Genomic DNA, 22,550 nt, shown 5'->3' on the forward strand with positions numbered 1-22,550 from the left:
ATTTTTATCCTATACTTTATTACCTATTACCTATACTCATGGTCAGTGACCGACTTATTCATCCGCAGTTCACCCTGAGAAGTCGTGGGACCTGTCAGAGCAAACTGCGGGACTTATACACATGAAATATATCGCATGCTTTTGTTCGGCCTTGCCGGGGTCGTCATCATTACGCCGGTGGCACATTGACTACCAGGGTCAGACCGAGCGGCTGGGGAGCACTACTCCTTATGGGAGCGCCCCCCACAGGGGCGGAAAAATCAGTGCGTGACAGTAGGTATCAATTAATTCCTTAATTACTAACCTATTTTGTTTACATAAACGACTTTTTCTAGTGTGTAGGTATATGCATGAGATGTTTTAAATTATATATATTCAGGTATATAGAATGTTGCATTCTGAAATCTTGTGTCTTATTCGTTGAATAACAACATTAGTTTATTAAAAGTATATAATGCTGACTTAAAACTGAATAACACACTAGGCTACGTGGTTAAATTGCAGCGGTGGAGTGGTGAGGTAAGGTGCGCGTGCATAGATTCAACCGTTGTCACCATAAGTGGATGAATTACATTAAAATCGAATCAGCTGATTTGTTTATTATGCGTTTAAGTAGGTTACATGTAAATTGTACGTAAAACATTTCACCGTGGCACAGTTCGCCGTGAGCTTTCTTATCGGAAAGATACGGTCTCCAATTTTATTAGATTCAACGTGATCATTTTCATTATAGCTGATTTTGGCAAAATTCGTGAATTCAAAAATGAAAACCTAATCTAACCTAACCTAACAAATAATCCAGTATATCGACTAATTTTAAAATTTGTTTGCTGCCGGCTTCCTATAAAGTGTAAGTAAACCGACAAGAACCGTGTTTTATTTAGACATGAATTTTATGTCAGTACTATACGACCCAAAGAGGTTGGACGGTCTTTAATATACGGCCATAATATATTTCCTATACAACATTTCACGGTGTGATACGGCGAACTGCATACGTACAAGTTTCCGGACACGGTTTAAGTATAGGTACCTTTTGTTTCTATATTTTATGCAGATAAAGATTCGCTATAGCTATAAAATTATATTATATAAAAAAAATAGTAAAAGTATGTTTTATCGGGTAATGTAAATAGAGAGGAACGTCGTCGGTCAAAGTTACCCGAACGGGTAGAGAGCTATTAATTTTACAGTGTGAATGTCATATTAAAATTCATTTTTAAATATACCTAATCATAGATAACAGTGGATGTTAGTCAAGCAATCGACAATCGTTTTTTCGAAGCGGAAATGACCGATAACTAGTTCCCACGGTAAGTACAATGTCGGCTTAGAATGCGTTGATCGATGGGGTAAGTTTTTTTATAATATGAGGGGGAAAGTCGACGATGTTTAAATTTGGTTAATACCATGCAGAGCGGTAGCGAAGGATGGAGGTAGTCTGTTAATATCCGCCATAAATAGTACACATTACACCTTGTTAGTCATACCTATTTGTTTTCTTTGGGATTACAGCAAACCGATATTTTTAATTGCTTTGGCGCTGCTTCGCTCGGAAATCGTGGAGGTAGGCTGTTAAGATCCGCCATAAATAGTGCACATTATACTTTGTTAGTCATAGGTATTTGTTTTTATTGAACTAAGACTATAATTTATTTACAGATGCTGTTGGTTAGTTTTTAAAAATCAAATAAACCCTGCCTAAACCAAACCATAATAGTTTTGGTATATTTTGAGCGATACGACAAAATTGTGCATACTTTTTCATTCATACTTATTTTTTTGTTGGATTAAGAATGCCATTTACTATTTTCATATTTTCGGTTATTTTTTTTAAATTCAAAGCCCTGTCTTAACCAAACTATAATTGATAAAAATATTATTCTATCTATAAAATATTTAAAGTTGTGTATGATTTAATTGCATAATTTTAGATGTTTTTTGACTATTATCCAATATGGCTTGGTGTTTATTATTATTATTATTATTATTTGTTTCTTTATTAAACATCTCAACAGGCCGTGAAGCCCAATAATAGTGGTAAAACACCCAGGCTTGAGGAATTTACATATTAGATTATGTAAATATATTTTGACCTCACCGGGATCGAACCCAGAACTCCGGGATGGAAAGCCAGCGCCTTACGCACTGCACCACGAGTGTTTAATAGAATTAAAAAAAAAACTAACCAACACCATCTGTACATTGTAGTCTTATTTCAATAAAAACAAATACGTATGACTGACAAAAACAGCCTACCTCCACCCTTCGGCACTGATGTAGAGTGTAGACTGTAGACCAACCCCTATATCAAGTCTTCTACGTCACAGCGCTGCATGCGGTTACGTCACGTGCTCTTTGCGTGTTGAATTGTCATATCAGATACTCTATCTCTGGCACTATTGAGAGGAATTAAAAGCTTTCTTTTCTGTTTCTTCTCCCCACAATACTTTTACATTCGAAATAATGTTCTTCATCTGCTTCCGCAAAGGTTTACGCATTTTAATGTTAATAATTAATACTCCACGCGATATCGAACACACCGAAATATTGGCACGTGGAATGTAGTAGCGGTGAAAGTAAACGTGGGAGGGGGGGTAAGACTCGATATGACAGTCGCAATGTAGTTGTTATCATGCGGTGACAGTCGCGCACATACATACCTAAAAGGGAGCGGTCCGAATTTTTAGTATATTTTGGTTAACGTAAAATATATCCTAAGTTCGAATCCTTGGTCTAGCAAATGCCTAAATGGACCTTGAACAAGTGGCTAACATTCATTTCTCGTAAAAACAATACTCTGTTAATACAAACCGCCACTCTGTAGAGGTCCATAATATGATCTTATTAGGATCAAAAAAAAAGGATGGTCAAAAAAAACATTTTCAACAGCACACAATAAAATTATCTCTCTGATTATGTTAAAATCTATATATTTTTAAAATTTGTGTTCTTATTTTGTTCTTTCAAATAAATTTTTGTATCCACAAGATATGGAAATTTTATTTATAGTTTGTATTTTTATACGTGGGGTATCGTCCAGGCGCAGGCCCCAGGGGGTAATTGTCCTAAAACAGAAGATGGAGTACACCGGTTGGTATTACTGATTTATGATGAGTAGCCACATTTTATTCCTAGCGTCCGGGTATTTTCGACAGCAGTCTTCGGCTCCAGCGTGTGACCGGACTGTGAAAAGACAGCTCAAATGCTAAACAAATCAGTTTGTTTTCTCGTACAATGAATGGAACCTATTGATGAAAACGATGATTCGTGTTTCTACGCTTATTGCTTCCGTTAGCATTTTTAAATATTCTTCTAGCTTTCAAAATATGCATCTGGCGTTGGTGTTAAATCTAGCGTTTTTAGGTAAATAAATAGATTCCACAAAAATGAATGTTTTATTTTTCCCCTGGCTGTTCTGTTTTGTCACTGTTCTGTTTTATCATATTCTGATTTGTCATGCTCTGTTTTGTCACTGTTCTGTTTTGTCGTGTTCTGTTTTGTCATGGTTGTTATAAGTTGTAGGTATATTGGTTGTATGACTTTTTGATAGTTTCGAATCAATATTTTGTTTTTCAATATTTGATCTTGTAACTAACTTAGGCACTATACTTATCAATTGTCATACTTCATAATATAATCACAATTCGTATTCATACTGGAGACATTTACAAAACACAATGATAAAAATACACAAACTCACATTCATGTTATGTGCTTCGTTCGTAACAATAAATTACATGTAATTATTGCTTTTATGACAGGGTTGGCGAACCCTTTTACATACACGTGCCAAAATTTCCTAAATATTATTTTTCGACTGTCTGACGTGCCGAGCAGTTTTTCATTGGGAAATTTCATCCCCCGCCGCCTGATGAGGTTAGTGCGATAATATTATATGTGACGCATAAAGTCTAAGGACCGAGCTGTGCAATTATATACGTAATGCGTATTCTTGAAGAGTATTTTTCATGATATTTTTTATATAATGCGATCTGTCTTATTATTATAGGTATTTTTATATTCAAACGCGTGCCATAGGTTCGCAACCACTGCTTTATGATATTATGTTCTTCATTTTGGTCGTACCCTCAGAACCGAATTTACCGTAGGGCAACTAGGGCCCCGTATCCGATACATTAATTGAAAAAAATCCTTGAAAAGATCTGGACACAGAGGAAGCACAGGTCCGTATTTACCGTAGATCTAGAGGGGCTATATCCCAAGACCCCGAATTATTAGATTCCCCGTAGCCGATAAATTACTCAAAAAAACCCTGAAATGACTTGGACGCTGAGGAAACAGCCACCCCCGTGCCAAGTTCGACGAAAGTAATCATTGGGTAAACTAAGTAGGTATACAGTTATTGAAATAATTTGCAACAAATAATACTCCACTCCACCAGAAGAAGTATTTTTACAAATGTATCAATTACACAGTGTAAATACAATAATCTTATTAACCTTCAATTGTAAAAAAAATGTTATACAATGTGAATTTGTCAAAGGATCCCATCTTATTATTACATATTATATTGTATGGTCAAATTTATTATTAAAATGTAGTTTATTAAGTTGTCTATGTTTTGTCGTAGAGATTTTCGACTAATTCATAGTTTTAATATTTCTTATATTTATTTTAAAAAACATCGATATTTATAAAAATATAAATGTGTATAACTTGGAATCCTTTTTATGTATGTCAAATCGAGCTTCAATATTAGGCGTATTGTGACCATACCTAAATAAGATTTTGACATGTTTTATCCTGAGATATCGAAATGAAACCCTACTAAATTGGTAGGTACCAACAACAAAGCTTTGAAAACTATTTAAATATTGTATAAGTATTTTTTGAGTTAAAGTACATAATTTATTATAAAAGTAAAGTATTAAGGATATAGTAGTCAAAGCTGATCTACAATCAAATATTACGAAATATGTTATTAGTAATATGCATACTTATAACATTTTGGCTAACCACATCATCATAAAAAATAAATATGTAAAATTGGTTTGATTTTATTATTCTATTTACATACTCTTTATGATTCATCAATTTTAATTTCAATATCTCATTTGAGTGATTCACAAGCATAGTGCACCAAGTCCATTCTGGTTATTTTTGAGTAAGCTAGTTTCAAACATAATATTTGAATATTTCTAATTCTGTAAGGGTATGATTGCAATTCTGAAGTGTTACTTTGAGTCCATTTAAGTTATCATGTAAGGGAAATCATTCCCTTACAGAATAAGAAATACTCGAATATTATGTTTGAACCAGGGAACTCATAAATAATGGGAACTGGTACATACATAACGGGTAAGGCGATAGCAGGTAACCGACTCGAGTAAGGAAGAATCCGGGTTAAACTTACACACGTGTCAAGAATACATTTTACGTCGAATACTGAAAACTGCTCTCGGTTTATGCATTTACGCTCATTTAATGTTGGTGTATTACACACACTATTGCACGTGCATAATGTGTGCTTCATTTTCGTAGGAAGATGCGGCGTATTGAATATTATAGCCTATTGGTATTCTATTTATTATCTGTTCTGTGGTTTGAACCTAGCTTACTCAAAAATAACCAGAATGGACTTGGTTCACTATGCTTGCGAACGCGAACACACACATTTATTAGTCATTGCACATTCATTTTCTTGGTCATCAGATGATCACTTAATGTTAAAATAATTTTATTTAATAATTTACGAAGATAACATTGTACATTTATGTCTAAAAAGAATATAAATATTTATGTTATTCTTAAAAATATTTGCTATGTGGTGAATTCTAAAAGTTTTTATAAAATATTGGTTTATTTGCGGCCATTCGTATTTTAGAGTCTAGTGTTCCCATGTATAACTACTAACTGTTATAGCACGCGTTCTCTCTCTCGTCCAACTGACACCAGAATATGCCAGAGGCGAATTATTCACAGTATGTACGTCATCATAATATTATTATTATGATATTGTTTCGCTTCTGATATCATTTTGAAATGAGGGCCTGCCATTGACGAGCCAAAAGTCCGAAGTCAATACGTCGTCCAATTTGTATAATTATGCTCTGCTACTGATCAACGGACGAGTAAAAACGCTGAGCTTTGACACTTGTGATGGTTAAACATATCGTAATGTCTTCCGATAATCCTTGAAAAAATCTACCTTGCTCGTATGATACATTTTTGATTTAATAACTAATAACAGATTTAGAGTAACGGACAACACAATACAACAGTTGAATAAAGATTATGTCAGTGTTCTGACAGAATTGCGGAATGGCAGGGCATCCACGATACCTAACGGAGAACTTACTATAAGTGCTCGGCCGTAGTGAATTGGCGGGCGCGACGCGGCGGCGTCTTGCGAAACTCAAACGTATAACCGTGCGTATTATGCCCCAAAAAAGACACTGTCTACGAACATTTTAGACACGGTTATACGTTTGAGTTTCGCAAGACGCCGCCGCGCCGCCCCCGCGCATCCACTACGTTCTTGCACTAAGTGCAAGAACGCAGTGGTCGGGCGGCGGCGGCGCGGCAGCGGCGTGCGCAACTCAAACGTTTGTGCGCACGCCACGCCGCTGCCGCATCTGTGAAATGTTCGTAGACAGTGTCTTTTTTTCGGGCATATCACACACGATTATACGTTTGAGTTATACATGCCGCTGCCCGCTCTACCACTGTGGCCAAGCGCTAAGGCCGCGTCCAGCGTAGGCGCGTTCGGTGGAGCGTTGAGCGGCACGCACAACTCAAAACGTATTTGTATTTTTTTTAAAATTATTGTGGTTAATTTTTTATCTCTTCAAAATAAAACATGCGCGTACCATGTAAAACCATCTCGCGTGACACTAGAGGCACGCATGCCATAGGTTCGCCATCACTGTTCTAGGCAATAGGGTCGATAATGATATTAAAAAACAAGTTTTACACGGTAACATTAAATTAACAAGAATTTACTTATATTATATTGCCTTGCTAAGTAAAATGGCAGTGTTTTTGTTTTTAGTGAAACAAGAACCTAAATTTTAAACTTTTACCATTTTCTCTTATTTTATGTAAAATTACTTTGATATAATCTCTAAACAGACACTGTATCGAGATCCAGAATTGTATCGTTAATTTCTCGATAAATTGCGAAAAAATATTTCTCGAGATTCGAGATTGACCTTTTTAGATTATTTCTCGAGAATTCTCAAGACGAGATTTCTTGGTCTCAATCACTAGTCAGGTAGGTATCGCATTAATTCAGAATCCCGTTTAGGTGTGTAGATAATATTTATGGATCCTCTGGTTAAATATAATTTTATAAAGTTCAAAGTTTTTACTCTACAAATAAATAATCTAATATACCTACCATGTCGATGCATTGGTGCGATGCGAATGGATTGGTGTTGATGACATACGATCTTTAGGAATCTGTCCATTGAAAAAAAAATATTGATAGGGAATCGAACCACGGGCAACTGCAGTCATACCGGTCCCTAATTTTTCTTTTTTATGCGCGAAGCTGACTTTGGTGTTGCCATGCTGTGAATTATTCCTACCCTAGTGGGAACTAATGTAATATGTAATACCCGCGCGATCGTGAAAACGCTCTACATAAAATGTATATTTATGATGCTAGTCTATACTAACAACATCCTGTACGTGAACAATGTGAATACAAAAACACATGGACTTTGTATTAGAAGATTTTAAATATTTTGTTTTTATACAACTTTCAAATAGTTTTCATGCAATATGCATTTGTTGACGAGCAGTTAGTTGGTGTATTTTAGGTTTGTGGACTACGTTTACTGCCTGATCGAATTAAAATATCACATTTTTATAAATTTTAATCAAGCCAAAAGGTGTATTTAGATACATTTTATTATAATCACTTCTAATAAAATAAAATATAACCCACAATGTGGATGTTCATATTAATATGACGATTTGCGTAAATTTTTATGATCCCTTCACACGGCCAACAAAACAAAGAACATTAGCGATGGTATGTTTTTTAACATTACCCCCAATTAGGAATTTAATTTTTTACGTGCACTAAAATTTTGTATTGTACTTTTTGTAGAAAGTCAGGTTAGTTTGCGAAGAATGTATTGCTTTCATAATGTCGTGAATTTGTTTTAGATTTAGGGAATGAAGAGAGTATTAATTTTAGATTACAATCAAAATAAGAATAATTATAATCTTCAAAAACTTAATTAAAATTTAATTTCAACATTGCTTGTTAAAGACACTGCTATTCAGGAAACACCATTCGATACAATGTCTCAACAATGAAGTGCACACGCTTTTCACAGCATGTTAAAGACATTAAACGAATATCTATGGACATTGGACATTACAGACCTACAAACTTATCTAAAGAAAGGATGGGGAGCTACAGTCGAAAACTATCCAATCAAGACTCGCAACTGGATAGAATCTGACATTCGAATGACGTTTTCAAAATGGTGTTCATAGGTCCATTTTTGACCGTTCTTTAGATGCTTGTAGGACTGTACCGTTGTTGCAACGTACGAAGAGTTCATTTTTAACTTACTTACCTTTGGACCACCTGTAGACGTGTTATCATAATAAGACAATAACGATTAAAAACATATTACTTATAAATTTAATATTTGTCAAATCAGTTCATTTTTCAACCACTTTCATATATATATAATAGACTCAGTTTATATGGACATGGTCGTTTATCAGAGCCTTTTTTATTTTTCACGCACTGCGTCTATTTAATATGTTCATGATTACAGATAAAATTATTTTGGCCGCCAATCTTAGCATGATAATGAATGATTGATTGATGTCAATTTATTTTGCAATGGGGAAATCAGGCCTCGACCAGGTAACCCTGCATCGATGGACTGAACAAACGTGAAGTTAGTCGTGGTCCGACCGCACTGCGCCGCGGGTCCTTCGCGTGTCTGTCGTCGATACCGGTTTCGCGACTTTACCTCTTCAAACGCTCGTAGTTCCAGTTATAACTGTTTATTTTCCAAACGCGAAAGTTCCCAACGATCACGTCGCGCAGTTATTCGTTGGTTTTAGTGAAATCGAAAGGTTTGAAAGCGTGAAAAGTTTTAATCGTTGATAAAAGTTATCCTCAAAAGTTCGCCGACCGTTAAGCGCTCTTCACATCTGCGCGTTCTTTCTGTGGGAAAAAGTAACGTATGCAGCCCCTCCGCCCCTCTCGCTACGTTTACTTCGCTCCTCCCTCTCCCTAACCCTGTCCCCGTCGGGTTATAAATCCTTTGTCCTGCCAAGTTGAATAAAGATTTACAATAAAGTTTATCCTCTCACTAACGAGATATTGTATTTAGGGCTTACGGAATACTAATATTTTTCCGGCCTGGATTGGCTATGGTTCCTGTTCGATTAAATTTGAATATTATTATTTATTATTATCTATTCTATTCTTTCGACTAGTGAGGTGATGACTCGTCAATCGAAACTCGATAGCGATTCGGTCATCCGGTTACATTTGAATCATCGCGATGTTGCACCTATCGAAACCACATCGGAATGCGACATCGTCTATGTCAGCGGTCGAATAACTTTGTGACCATAATTCAGTAGTTGCGTGAATTGTATTAATAAATAAAAAGTAGATATAACGCACGTGTTATCAATGCTATCGCACAATACGCATTGTAATGTTGTGGCTTCCACTGACATTGTGATAAAAAAAAATATCGGCTCACACGTGACACGACAAACAATCGTAGAAATCAAAAAAAATATAGTAGCTAGCTCTACGCCCCCATTTGAACCTCTTGCTCTCGATATGGGAGTATTGATAAATCAGAATAATTTATAATGAAAGAACTCTATTATGTAGCTATTTTATACAACTAAAAATGAACACGATATAAAGGTAATTACGTACTCCATAAAGATCGCGATTATTTTAATATTTAGTTATCCGAAAGATCCCACATTAAACTACAATAATAAACTGTTTTAATGTACTTACATCGTGTATTCACATTATCAAAATGTTTTCCTTCGGCGAATTATCTACCTGAAATTTGTATTATCGGAATTAAATGATAGGACCCAATTTCCCCTGTTTCTTTCATTAAAATGAATTAATTGCATGATAAATACGTACATACCTAAATGTAGCTATTATTTTTAGATGCGCGAAGCGGTTCGTTATTGTTTGAATTTTAAAACATGAAAAAAAAAATTTTATGACCAACATTATTTTTAATCCACACAAACTTGTGTTTTTATCAAAGTACCTATTCCGTTTTTAGAATATTTTATCGATTTTTTAATATAAGGTTTTTAAGACGAATGTTTCACGCTTCTTCAACGTATCTCAGCATACTTGAATCTTTAGATCATGGCCCCCACAAGGGGGAGGGAGGTGACAGGGTTCTAGCCTGGGGTCCGGCGTGACGGGTCAACCAGTTACGTGAGAAAAAAATCACAAACTTGCTCTTATAGTAAAAAAAATCGCCTGCGGCGCAATTTTCCTTCATGATTATTAACATTAGAAAATTTATGTGGCTGTCAGATGTTATTTAATATGATATGATGATTGGCATAATTAAATGATAATTCACGTCTAGAATTTTATTTTATACTTATTTTAACTGTGTTTCATAACTTAAAAAATGGTTTTTTATCCAATATGGCGAATGGTTGCATGTTACTTGACTGCCACCAAAGGAAGTCGCGATCAGTGCCTCATAAATTCATAATATTATGGTAAGTGCCCTACAACTTAATAAATCAACAGGATTTATTTAAAAATCGCTAAAAATACACGGAATACCATACGGAAAATCACACGTGTCATTAACCTTAGCGATAGGTAGAGGGGGCCGTCATAGATCCAGGCCCGAGGGCCCGTTTTAGGGTGTGGGGGCCAATTGATTAGTTAATTTTTTGTAGTTTTTTGAAGACAACTCAGTTAACACTTTTCACTATTTATTTTTATATAGGGTGTTTTCACTATTTTGATGAAAACACAATACATAGTGACTAGGGACTCCAATCCCGAGCCAAAATTCTGATCCCGGGATTTCGGGATTGGCATTTTTTCCATTGTTAATACCTATAAAAATTTTATATTTACAAATAACATTGATAAAATCGGTCAAAAATAAATCTAGTATAATTTATACTATTTAAGACATTTATTGTTAATATTGTAGGTATACGTTCAATCTTGGAAATACATAAGTTTAATGGAGTAAATAATATTGTAATATAAATAATAATGTGAATTTAATATGAGATTGCTGTTTCTGATAGTAAAGACTTAATGAATGGGTTAGCGAGAGGAAAATAGCTCGGGATCCCGGGATTGGAATCCCTAACAGTGACTAGTAACGTTTTCGAAATACAGCATTCAATGAAGGTGTAGATTAAAATAATAATTGTATTCATGTTTTATAATAACATGATAGGTATAACCTTACAACTTACTTAATAATATTATCATGTCATCACGATATTAATTTTAGACTGGGATTTGCGAATGTATTGTCTATTTTTCAATGCATCAGTAATTGTCTTGTCTTGCGGTTTTGTCTTCGGCTCAATGCTAACGGTTAGGTAAATTATTGTACATAGTAACGAAGACGAGGCTTCGATGACGAGAGACACGAACCTCGCCAATTTATTGAAGAATCGCCTACCTACGCCCGGCAGAGCCTCTAAACTAAACCGAATCAATCTTCTCGAAAGTATAAATATTCGAGAATTACGAAGTATCACAATTTTTGAAGTTATACTTCTTTAGGCGCGTTTGGAAAATCAGATCAGAGTGTATTTTTGGCGTGTGACATGACTAACACATAATTTATTTTTTCACACGAAAAAAAAATCGCACTCGATTGGATTCGAACCACGATTGTTCGGTTATCAGCCGAACGCACTGCCTTTACGTCACAGTATGATAATGCAATCGTGACGATTATACAGTGTAATATTATAGGGTACTGTTCCGTTATCAGGAATACAGCGGAAAACACATTTTGAAAATAGCCGATAAACTGGATTATTTGTTAGGTTAACCTAACCAAACCCAACCTAACCTAACCTAAACTAGGTAACCCAAACTAACAAATAATACAGTTTATCGGCTATTTTCAAAATGTGTTTTCCGCTGTATTCCTGATAACTGAACAGTACCTATTATAGTTTTGAATTGTTCCGTTACTTAGGCAGCGAATTTATAATTTATATTTACGAAGAATTGTTCCGTTGCCTAGGAAACGAATTTATTATTGTCGGCCATTTGCAATTCCTTACGTAAACAAACTATTAAACGTCATAGTGGCGGCAGTTGTCACTTTAAAAATAAAAACAATGATAAATAATTATGTAAGTTAAAGTGTATAGAAATAAACCAACGGCGTTCCAATAAGCGGTCCTTTTTCTTGGGTGTGTAATTTAACAGGATAATTAAGAGCTAGTCAAAGAATCTAGTTTATCACAAGTTTTGTTTTTGTTTTGTTACGCCAAAGAAGTATAACTTTTAACGCGCGTACATAAGTACACACACCGATTTTTTTAAAATAATATCCTATTACGTCAACAGAATTTCAATTTGGGTGTCGGCACCTGAGAGCGAATTTTTTCGTAAATTGTGTCAATGCATTCTTTTGAACGTTTTTAATAAAAATAAATGTCCGCTTGTTCTGTAAATATGCTCTAAATTGAGCCCTTTATTGAAAAATAACTGGCCCCCCCGTAGTTCACATCTGCGACAGAGTATTTTCTTTGTAGCGTTTTGTACCTACGTCGGGTACAACACTAATGATAAATTAATTTAATCAAGACAAAAAAATCGACGCAGGACTTTTTTTAATACGAATATTAATTAATACCTACTTTGATTTATTATTGAGAAGCTTATTTTGTTTTCGTGTGTATTTAAAAAAAAATGAACAAAGTCTATAATTTTGTCTATTGATTTTTTCCATTGTTTACACACAATATAGCCCGTTTACACGTGCATGGATTTACTGCTGACAATACGTATTATCATGCAAGTTGCAAGATTGCATGCATGAATCAAAAAAATTCGGAAGCTTCTGAATCTTCACGCGACAGTTGGGATTTGCTCAATATCTGCGCCTGCGTAAAAAGAAGAATAGTGGCAAACCTGTCGGTAAAAAAACGTATTAACCGAGCAGACTCATTTTGAGGTTAACCTTGGGAATTTTCACGACCTGTCAAGTAGTACTATAAAATGACAACATAGCGTCTCGCTTACTCTTGAAGAATGAGATTGGCGAGCGATTGAGAGAATCAGCTATTTTACGTGTAGTGTTTTTATCGCGATAGCTTAATACCTCGTTTACACGTGCAATTATAGGATTTCAGTACAAGGGAACAGTATTTTTTTTATGAAAGATGGTTGTTCAAATTCATTCACAATTCATTTAAAATGGAACGACATCTGAATTTGCGAGATCCGGAATTTGAATTTGGAATAATATCCTAAATTAATAATTGACGTAGGTATGGGCTTCAGATTATTAGTCTGAAATTATACCCGATTCTTTGCAGCTGACTGCTGAGAGTCGCTGGCATGGGGATTAGCAACTCGCGGTTCGAGGCCGTCCGGTTTCCGAGCGGGCTAGCCATCGCCATCAACAATTATTCAAGTCTCGCGCCGTAGTGTCACTGCTATTTTAATAATTTACTATTTTTTAATACATAATAATTCATTACAATATTATTGTTCAATCGTTTTCGACTGGCAGCATTCCTTTCCCACTCCACCATACTCATTGCGCATTCCTATCAGGCTCATATTATAATATTATGTTAGTTTTACAACACGGCATTCAACGTATTGGTGCACTGGGTACTAAAAATGAAAGCTACCGGGTAACTAGTCTAAGTATGCTAATGCTAGTTAGTTAACAAATTAAAGTAACCGGGTAATAGGTACTGGCCTTACAATCAAATATTTAATTGAATTATCTACGCGATTTCAATAATAGATGTGTATGCTTTGATGTTAGTTGTCTTATTATTTTTTTTAAATCTAAACTACATATTAGGTATCACTAACGCGACTCTTCGTCCGTATTCTTTTTTAAGTTTCATTTTATTAAAAAAATGCACATTTTGTTCTTCTATTTCGAAACTCGTTCCTACTTAGCTTATTTTTGTTGACATTTTCGAAACGGAAGAGCAATAAATAGTGCACATGCTGTTGACGACATTTTTCATTTGCATCTATCTAAAAGGGTCCCGAATCTGATTACGAAGGGAAATTGTATTCCCAAAGCATCAATAAACACTTGAAAGTATCTTTACATACGAACGGTCCCGCGAAACGAAAAAGTTTGAAATCCATTAACGTACGTACGGTTACATGTTAAATGGAAGTATTACATTTAGCGGTAGCACAGTTCACCGTGAGATGTCTTACAGCCATATATGTCCCAAACAACAGCCACGATTAGCTTGTACGTACGTATTTTCGGACACGAAAAAATACCTGACAAATGGACTGACCTCCATATTTTCAACCTTTTATAAAGCTAATCATAAAGCGAAACTATATCTAAATAAATGTAGGTAGGTACACGCGAATATATTAATATATGTATACATATATCTATAGCCGCGTTATACGCACGTAAGAAATTATTAACAATTAACTACTGTAGTAGTCAAGTCAGGTTTTAACAATCCAAATAATATAATATCCGTGGAAGATTTTTTTAAAATGAACAATAAAGTTTAATTACGAACTACGGTGGTTTTGTGCTTTATTTGGTCAGTGAACCCTGGTACCGGTTCCGAGTTTTTAATTGCACGGTGCGCAATGACATTACGGTACCTATGTCAGTATCGAGTATTTGACCGGATATTCAGTGCATCACTACTAGATTGCATGCCTATAATATTGTAAATAAATTAACTACATAACGGCCATATTTTAAATTGCAGATTCATATAATATTTTAAGTTCTTGGAACGCCAAGGCGCGTTTGTCAAACATTGAATCAATGTTTGTGTCTTTCGTAAACTAGGAAAATATGAAATTGAACATATTTCCTGTAGTTTCGAACATTCGCGAGTGCTCTCGGATTAGTCATATCAGATGACATAATAAGTACTAGTGATGCGAATTTCTCGAAGAATCGCAAGTGCTAGTGGTGTTCGAAATTAATTGATTGTGTGTCGAGAGGGTGATGGTGAACTGTGGCACTCCGAACGGAGAGAGTGATTAATGAAAAGTGATTGTTCGGGGAGTGTGCTATTATTAGTATCGAATTATGGGGAATCAGCCTTCAGCCCCCCACGAGCCCCTGCGGCTGGGCGGGGGACATCTGCGGGGCTTCAATGGACCAGCTGGTTTAAGAAGGGTAATAATAATATTCTACGAATCATCTTGTTTACACGTTATACCTACGTATACATTTATTTAAAATATTTTATGTGTGCCAGATGGTATATAAATGCCTTTTATATCCCATTTATTGAAAGACTGTTTATTATATCTAGTAAGCGACGAATTAATACATTGGTAACTATAATGTATCATAATATAACTTGTATGTGTGGACCTATTATAAACAGCGTAGGTATTATTATGTGAAATTTCCTGTTGTCATTTCAAAAATAAAAGCTGAGTCATAAACGACCCTGCTAATATACATCTGGATCTGTTCATATTATTTTGTAAACATATTCGAATGTGGTTAAAAAATGAACTCTACTTAGGTACGTTGCAGTAACGGATATTATTTCAAAACAGCGTTTATGTCTTTACAGTGTACACGATGTGTCTATGGTGTATACCATTATTTTTCCATTATATTGTAAGTACAATTGAGTGTTTCACAAGCATAGTGAACTAAGTCCATTCTGGTTATTTTTTAGTAAGCTAGGTTCAAACATAATATTTGAGTATTTCTTATTATGTATGTAGGTATAGTATAATATGCTGCATAACTTTGCACTGCGGCTCTCGAACGAAAATTATGTACTTACTTGATATTATATTCTATATTTTTTTTACATATATTAATTTATATTTATTTATTACTACATTAGCATAAACACAATCACTGCTAACCGTTTAATTACCACATTTAAATAACACGTTAATTATATCTAATGGCCAACGACTCCAAACGCGCCAGTCGCGGTGTTAGCACTAAATGAGTATAAGTGAATTTGATCTAATTGCATGCGAGTTAATCAGGCAAAGGCGTATTAGTGTAGTAAAAAGTGCAAAAAAATGCAAGTTATAAAACGTATACTCTACTCACCTACTTGAAAAATGAACTACATTCATCCCAATAAGAGGAGTTATTGCAAATTGACTTTAATACATTGACATACACTGTACGTCTCCCCCTAAGGTCTGAATGTCGAGTTTTTGTATGTGGGAGACTCGCCTGGTAAGAATAATTTTGGTGAATGATTTAAAATGCAAACATAGAAATAATAATCTGATCTGAACACGACCTACCAGTACCCCAATAAAATAATACCCCAGAAATTAATCGGGCCATGTAATGCTCAAGTACTTACCTTACATCTGTAATATTATTAATTATTACTTATTAGAGTTAATAGCATCTTGAAGTACTTACGTTACGACCTATACATTAATCATTGTCTTTGACTTAATTTTTAAGCCAGTACACTGTACAGTAATAATGTTGTCGATTGACTAGCTCATTCGATTGCAACTAATCTTTTTATGTAATCAGTAATCATTAACCAATCACTGATCTGTTCACTAATCAAATCAGTAATCGTTGGTTATATTTTTATGTACCCATCTTATTAGGATTGCCGTCCTAATTAATTAGGGATGTCTCCACTAATCCAATAACTAGTGTTTTATTATGTTCAAATTGCTTGCGAAAATATTACAAACGATTCACTGATTTGATGTGCAATGCGAAAATGCTCACCTCTGCGATAATTAGTAGTGTCCTCTAATTTGTGATTCTAACCGATCAATGATGTGACCCGCATATGTTGTAACATATTATGGACGTTTGAGTGTGTATAATTATACTTGAGTATGCACATACAACAAAACAGCTTTTGTTTTTTGTTCACAGTCAAGTAGGTACTTCAGAGAAAAATTAGACTTTTCATAATATTGAGATACATTTTAGCAACTACGACGAGTGATTGTAGACCGCAGTGGTTCTCATGCGTGGCCCCGGTGGCCGCATGCGGCCACCATAGGATTTTGCTGTGGCCACCAGCGCTTTACAGAATAATATTTCGAAAATTTATTTATAGGTAGTCCAGTCAAATTAGACCGAAAAAGACGTTATGGTTGCAAAAGGTGGGGTAGAAGGTTTTTTTCCTACTTGTATATAATATGATAATGAGTAAGAAAAAACGAGTTTGCCAATTCGGATGACTTCGGCACAACTTTTGGCGGGCAAAAAACCGCAACATTTTGGGATTTTTTTTTGGCTTTTCGCTTATATCTCAAAAATGGTCGATCGTAGCAAAAATATTGTCATATACAATTTTCGATTAATTCAGTGATTGTACGTAATAAGTTGGTAATACGGTATATATGGTATATATATATATATATATATATATATAGTAATATAATTATTTACAGATGTTTATTTTATTTACAATAAATTAACTACCTAGGGGTCGTCCTTGTGCGACACCACGCCTTGAAGAGGGGGGGTGGTCTAAGATAATGTGATGATATCCGACAAGGGGGTACAGAAATAATGAGAAGTGTGTTTACCTTGTAGGTGTGGTAGTAACTCGTTTTAAATCTTGAGTGTGGAAAAATATGGGATAACCGATAAACCCAAACACGTGTTAAAGAATATGTGATTTTCAATAGTTACACCTGTATTATAATATACCTTAAACCAGTTTAAAGTATGTCACTTAAATGAAACACCCATTCAATATTGGTAATATTTTTGGATACTGGGCGCCCTTCATGTTTCTTGTGGTCTGTATAATAAACCCAGCCCGGCTTTAAAACCTCTGTCCGTAGCGATTGGCTATTACTACATTTCTATCTTATTTTATATATTTTGTTCTGTGGTTGATAGATGGTACTAGAAAATGTGACGTCACGAATCAAGTTTTTTTGAGAATAAAATATTCTGTAAGAACATGATACCTACTGATCAGCAGCCCATGGGAGGGGACAAAGGTGACGTTATTTAGACTTGTTAGAAAAGATTTTGTGACGATTAGAGAAGGGGGCAGAGGGTTTCGGAACGAAAATCGTGTGTCATTTATGGAAGACCTCTTACTCATGACTTGAAAAGTCTACCCCTGATTTCTTCTAGTAGCTTATTTACCCTTATGCTAAGATTTGAGTCCTAATAATTAAATATGTTATAAAAAAAATAGTAAATACTTTATGAACGTTGGACCATTAATTGCCGACAATATTTTTGAATTATTTCGCCATGAAATTAACTATTCGAACTTTCGAAGACCGACACTGGTCCCTATATTAGGGACCCTGAGCGCAATCTTCGATAATAATTATCCGGGCATGGTGGTATAGCGATTTATCCGTAAATTACGTGATTATCAACCTCTCTCCTCTCTAGTTTCGGTATCTATAGTTATAGAAATTGTTTTCTGACGTACCTACCAAAATGGTGTCAAGGAAAAGCTTTCTTTCCTCTTTCTTCCGAGAATACCGTACTGTATGTACAAATGTCGTGCCCAATTTTAAATCAATACTAGCTGCCCGGAACTACTCAATATGGGAGCAAATGTGGTGTGGTGTGAGATTTGCTATACGCTAATGAAAAATAATCTTGGATAGTGGAAATTGCATGGTTTTAATATTACGTAAACGTGTAAGTATATACATACAATAATATATAGGTATCTGTTTTTAGCTTGCCAACTTCACTTTTTGTTCGATGGCAATTTTTAGATCTATTCTAGTCAAACAACTGAATAAGTATAACTATAAGTCGATAGAGAACAATTAACAATTTTTGAGGCTACAAAGTTATGCATTTAAATTTATTTGAAGCAGCTTGCTTAGCTTGCCCACTCCACATGCATTTTTGTTAGATAAGCAATAGTTCTCAGATGAAGCTCGAAAGAAACCGAGGTTTTAAAATTACTAACAATCAATAAATAAAAATACGTTTTAAATAATTACAAGATAAAAAGAACTTTTTATATACAACGTTTTTAAATTTTCTGTTGAATCATATAAACTCGACTTGACTAGCTTACACGATCAATAAAATGTGTACTTGATAGAAATACTGAATAATGAAATGTCATTTCATATTGATTTCCATAGTAACGCACGTATATATTAATAATTTAGTTGCTAGGACCCCTTAGCAAACCAATAATGGTGTCGAAATAACTTTTCATACAAAACAGAATTAACTGAAAATGAATTAAATTCTACTTAAAGATGGCTAAAAGTATTAAAAATGCATTGGCATCGTGTTCTGATATATTCTAGAAGTTTCAAATGTCTAGCTAGTCGGGAAGTTAGTTAAAAATCGATTGCAAGATTTGTACCGGACAAACAACCACCGGACAAATAAGAATACGAGCTAAGAAAAACGTTGTAATAATAATAAAATGACACTGACATTAGATAATAAATTCAGTCATATAAACGTAGATTGTATGCAAGTGACAGTATATGGGTCGTTCGTTTGTTTTTTGTTTATCTTGTATAAAATCAGTGGGTGATAATAATATAAATATGCAGAATTCGGGTGACATTAGAAACGACATTCATTTGTTTCTTTTTTTAAATATTGTATACAATGAATCGATATAAATATAAAGTGTTTTGAATTTGAAATGTTTACAATAGTCATATAAACCTTTTGCATACCATAAGCCAATTTTTTTCACAGACGAGTTCTGATGCGCCATACAACTCAAGCACCTTTTCTACCTTATTACGTTTACGGTTGGGGTTGGAAAATAGGGATGGGCGTAGGATCTGCTTCGCTTAGCGGAGGAAAAGGAATAACTCAATCACGCAATTAAATTAATTAATTTATGCCAGTTTAAAAAAACACGTTTATTGGGCACAAATCTACAATATTCAGAAATGATCTATTGGACGAGAGGGTGATCGTTGTCATGGACCCCGCTGATGATGCTACAGCTGCCGGAGAGTCAAACAATACCAATACAACTGCGAATTGTTTTTTTGTCATAATTACCCATGGTGCCACTGTAGAATGATCCCTGTATACATATATTCGAAAAGTTTTCGGCTTTGTTTCGAATGTACCTACATTGGTTTTTCAGTAAGTAGCTTTCAAGGACAGCTTCTTATTACTTGTTATCACCTATCAAACTATGCGATGTCAATGTAAGTAGGTACCTCTCGTAACATTATTATCTCAATATGCGGGCTCAAAATCCAACTTCAAACATAAGAATTATTTAAAGCGGTAGTATTCAAACTTACTACAATGCATGATCGCAGTGATAGATACCACTGCGATTGCACCAGTTTGTGACCTCCAATACTTCCTCATACGATCCAAAATTGTTTTTGAATAGCACCTTATATTAAAAATATTTTCAGAGTGATAACAGAGGTAACTTCGCACGGATTAAAGATTTGAGAGAAACGAGGGTACTGCAGTGACATCCCGTTTGTATATAAAGTCATACGTTGCTTGTGGTGGCAATCTAAGGAAGGGAATACAAACAATTAAATTATTAGAGTGAATTCCATTGAATCGACATTTTTTTGCCTGCGGCACTAGCGATCTTTATATGTGTACATCAGAATTGACAAAATCTTTGAAAATGTCCAGATACTTAGATATTTATTCGCTTATGGCTGTCGTCAATAAAGATTTCTGTTTGCGTAAATATCACACTCGATCGTATGGTATCACATGGTCTAATGCAAGGTTTCCCAAACTTTTTCTGCAATGGAACACTTCGCAAACCCGGAAATTTTAACGGAACACTTAGTTTATTTTGTTGGTTATTTATTAGCGCAGCTAACCGTTCTGCCAATTTTGACAACTTTCGTTAAACTGACTAGACTTGTCAGCTGGTCAGTTAAAAACAATATACCTACCCCATCTTTTTCATGCGCACGGTGTGAGAAAAGATGGTCCTCCGTTTACCTAGATCATGGCCCCCACATCCCGAAGCGGGCCCCCAGGCTAGGATCTTCGGCGAGTCCCCTATCTTATCGCCAAGGTTAAAGGCAATGTGACGATCTACAGTTGCATATTCCAAATGGTGTTCGAGGTAAAATTGAGAGTATTTTTAGCGATTTTTTGTATTTTTAATACACCCACTTCTATGTTGATATGCACAATAATTATGGATATGTCAAATATCGACAATAATCAAAAATTGTAAATATGGCAAAACCACATATTATTAAATGTTAGTACCTATGCCTGAAGTGAAGCATCGCCGCAGGGGACATTTTTTTACTATTAGTACATGTTTGTGATGTGTGTTTATCTCACTTGGCTGGTCCATCTCTCACGCCGGGCCCCCTGTAAGCCCAGGCCCCTAGGCTAGAGGCCTGTCAGCCCCCCCTCCCTTGTGGGACCCATGACCTATCTAGATACTTGACGTCATAAATATCAGTGGAGATTGGTCATCACTCGCCTTTCAATATGAAGTAGATTCTTTAATTATTTTAGTTTTACTTATTTTACTTCTACTTAGTAGAAGATCTTTAAATGTGTTGCAGTCTATAAAACCTTTCCAAATGGTCACGCCGTCGCGGACCACTGGTGTTCCGCGGAACATAGTTTGGGAAACCCTGGTCTAATGAATACGCACGCTCAATAATAAAGTGACCTAACTCAAAATTTCGAGTTTTTGAAGTTTTTTCAATAAAGTTACAGTTCTAATATTGTGCCATATCAAAGAACGTACAATTTGGAAACATATTATGGAAGAAAACTAAAAATGTGAAGAAAAAAAACAGCAGTTATAACTGTCTGCCATCACAGTACCGATGAATTTACATTAAATTTGAACTAAAAATAATATAGGGTATCATTTTTGGTATATTAAAGGGTTATCATTTGGTTGGGTGCGTCTAAATTGGTTGTTTTCTGTGGTTGTAAGATTCCAAGTTGTAAGAACAGCAGGCTCACATTACTACTTGATATTCTTAGGGCGCCATCAAAAAACTTTTACGCGAGACGTTGAAGTTTGAAAACCACTGACTCTTTGATTAGCTACATTCAACAAACTTAATGCTGATACGATAAATTATGTTATACCTATATGTCTGCATAAGAATAAGAATTACTTACTAACTACTAAATACATTGATAATATTGTAATATCAAAAAGTACGTTTTCCTAAACCTAAATAATAATAATGTATTATTTTATTATCTTGCATACAGAATTAGTGCCTTATTCGTAGGAAGCTTTACCTGTGTATTCGGCACCTCATTAAGGTATATCCTAACCTAAGTACTAAAGTCCTCTTTGCACAGTAATAAACAGCTGAGCCTCCTCGGTGTGTTTCATTTTAGGTAAGTTAGCACAAAGTCAAAATAATAAAGCCTGACAGAGAACATCTGTATAATAATAAT

At 34.9% G+C, this 22,550-nt stretch overlaps 1 protein-coding gene across 2 annotated transcripts in view; it reads left to right on the forward strand.

Moving 5' to 3' along the window:
- Nucleotides 1-22,550, forward strand: part of numb (NUMB endocytic adaptor protein) — an 80,806-nt gene that overhangs the window by 34,561 nt on the left and 23,695 nt on the right. The window contains exons 1-2 of one of the 2 annotated variants that reach the window (XM_085960283.1): nucleotides 8,895-9,072; nucleotides 14,941-15,359. The exons of the other annotated variant lie outside the window; for it this stretch is intronic. Of the exons in view, the coding sequence (XP_085816409.1) occupies nucleotides 15,270-15,359 (90 nt within the window). The 5' untranslated portion in view covers nucleotides 8,895-9,072; nucleotides 14,941-15,269. Of the gene's footprint in view, nucleotides 1-8,894; nucleotides 9,073-14,940; nucleotides 15,360-22,550 lie in introns of those variants that run through there. 2 annotated transcript variants of the gene reach the window in all.

Source organism: Rhyacophila brunnea, unplaced genomic scaffold, assembly GCF_057557595.1.
Source record: "Rhyacophila brunnea isolate RB1 unplaced genomic scaffold, BYU_Rbru_1.0 scaffold_11, whole genome shotgun sequence".
Classification (NCBI taxonomy): domain Eukaryota; kingdom Metazoa; phylum Arthropoda; class Insecta; order Trichoptera; family Rhyacophilidae; genus Rhyacophila; species Rhyacophila brunnea.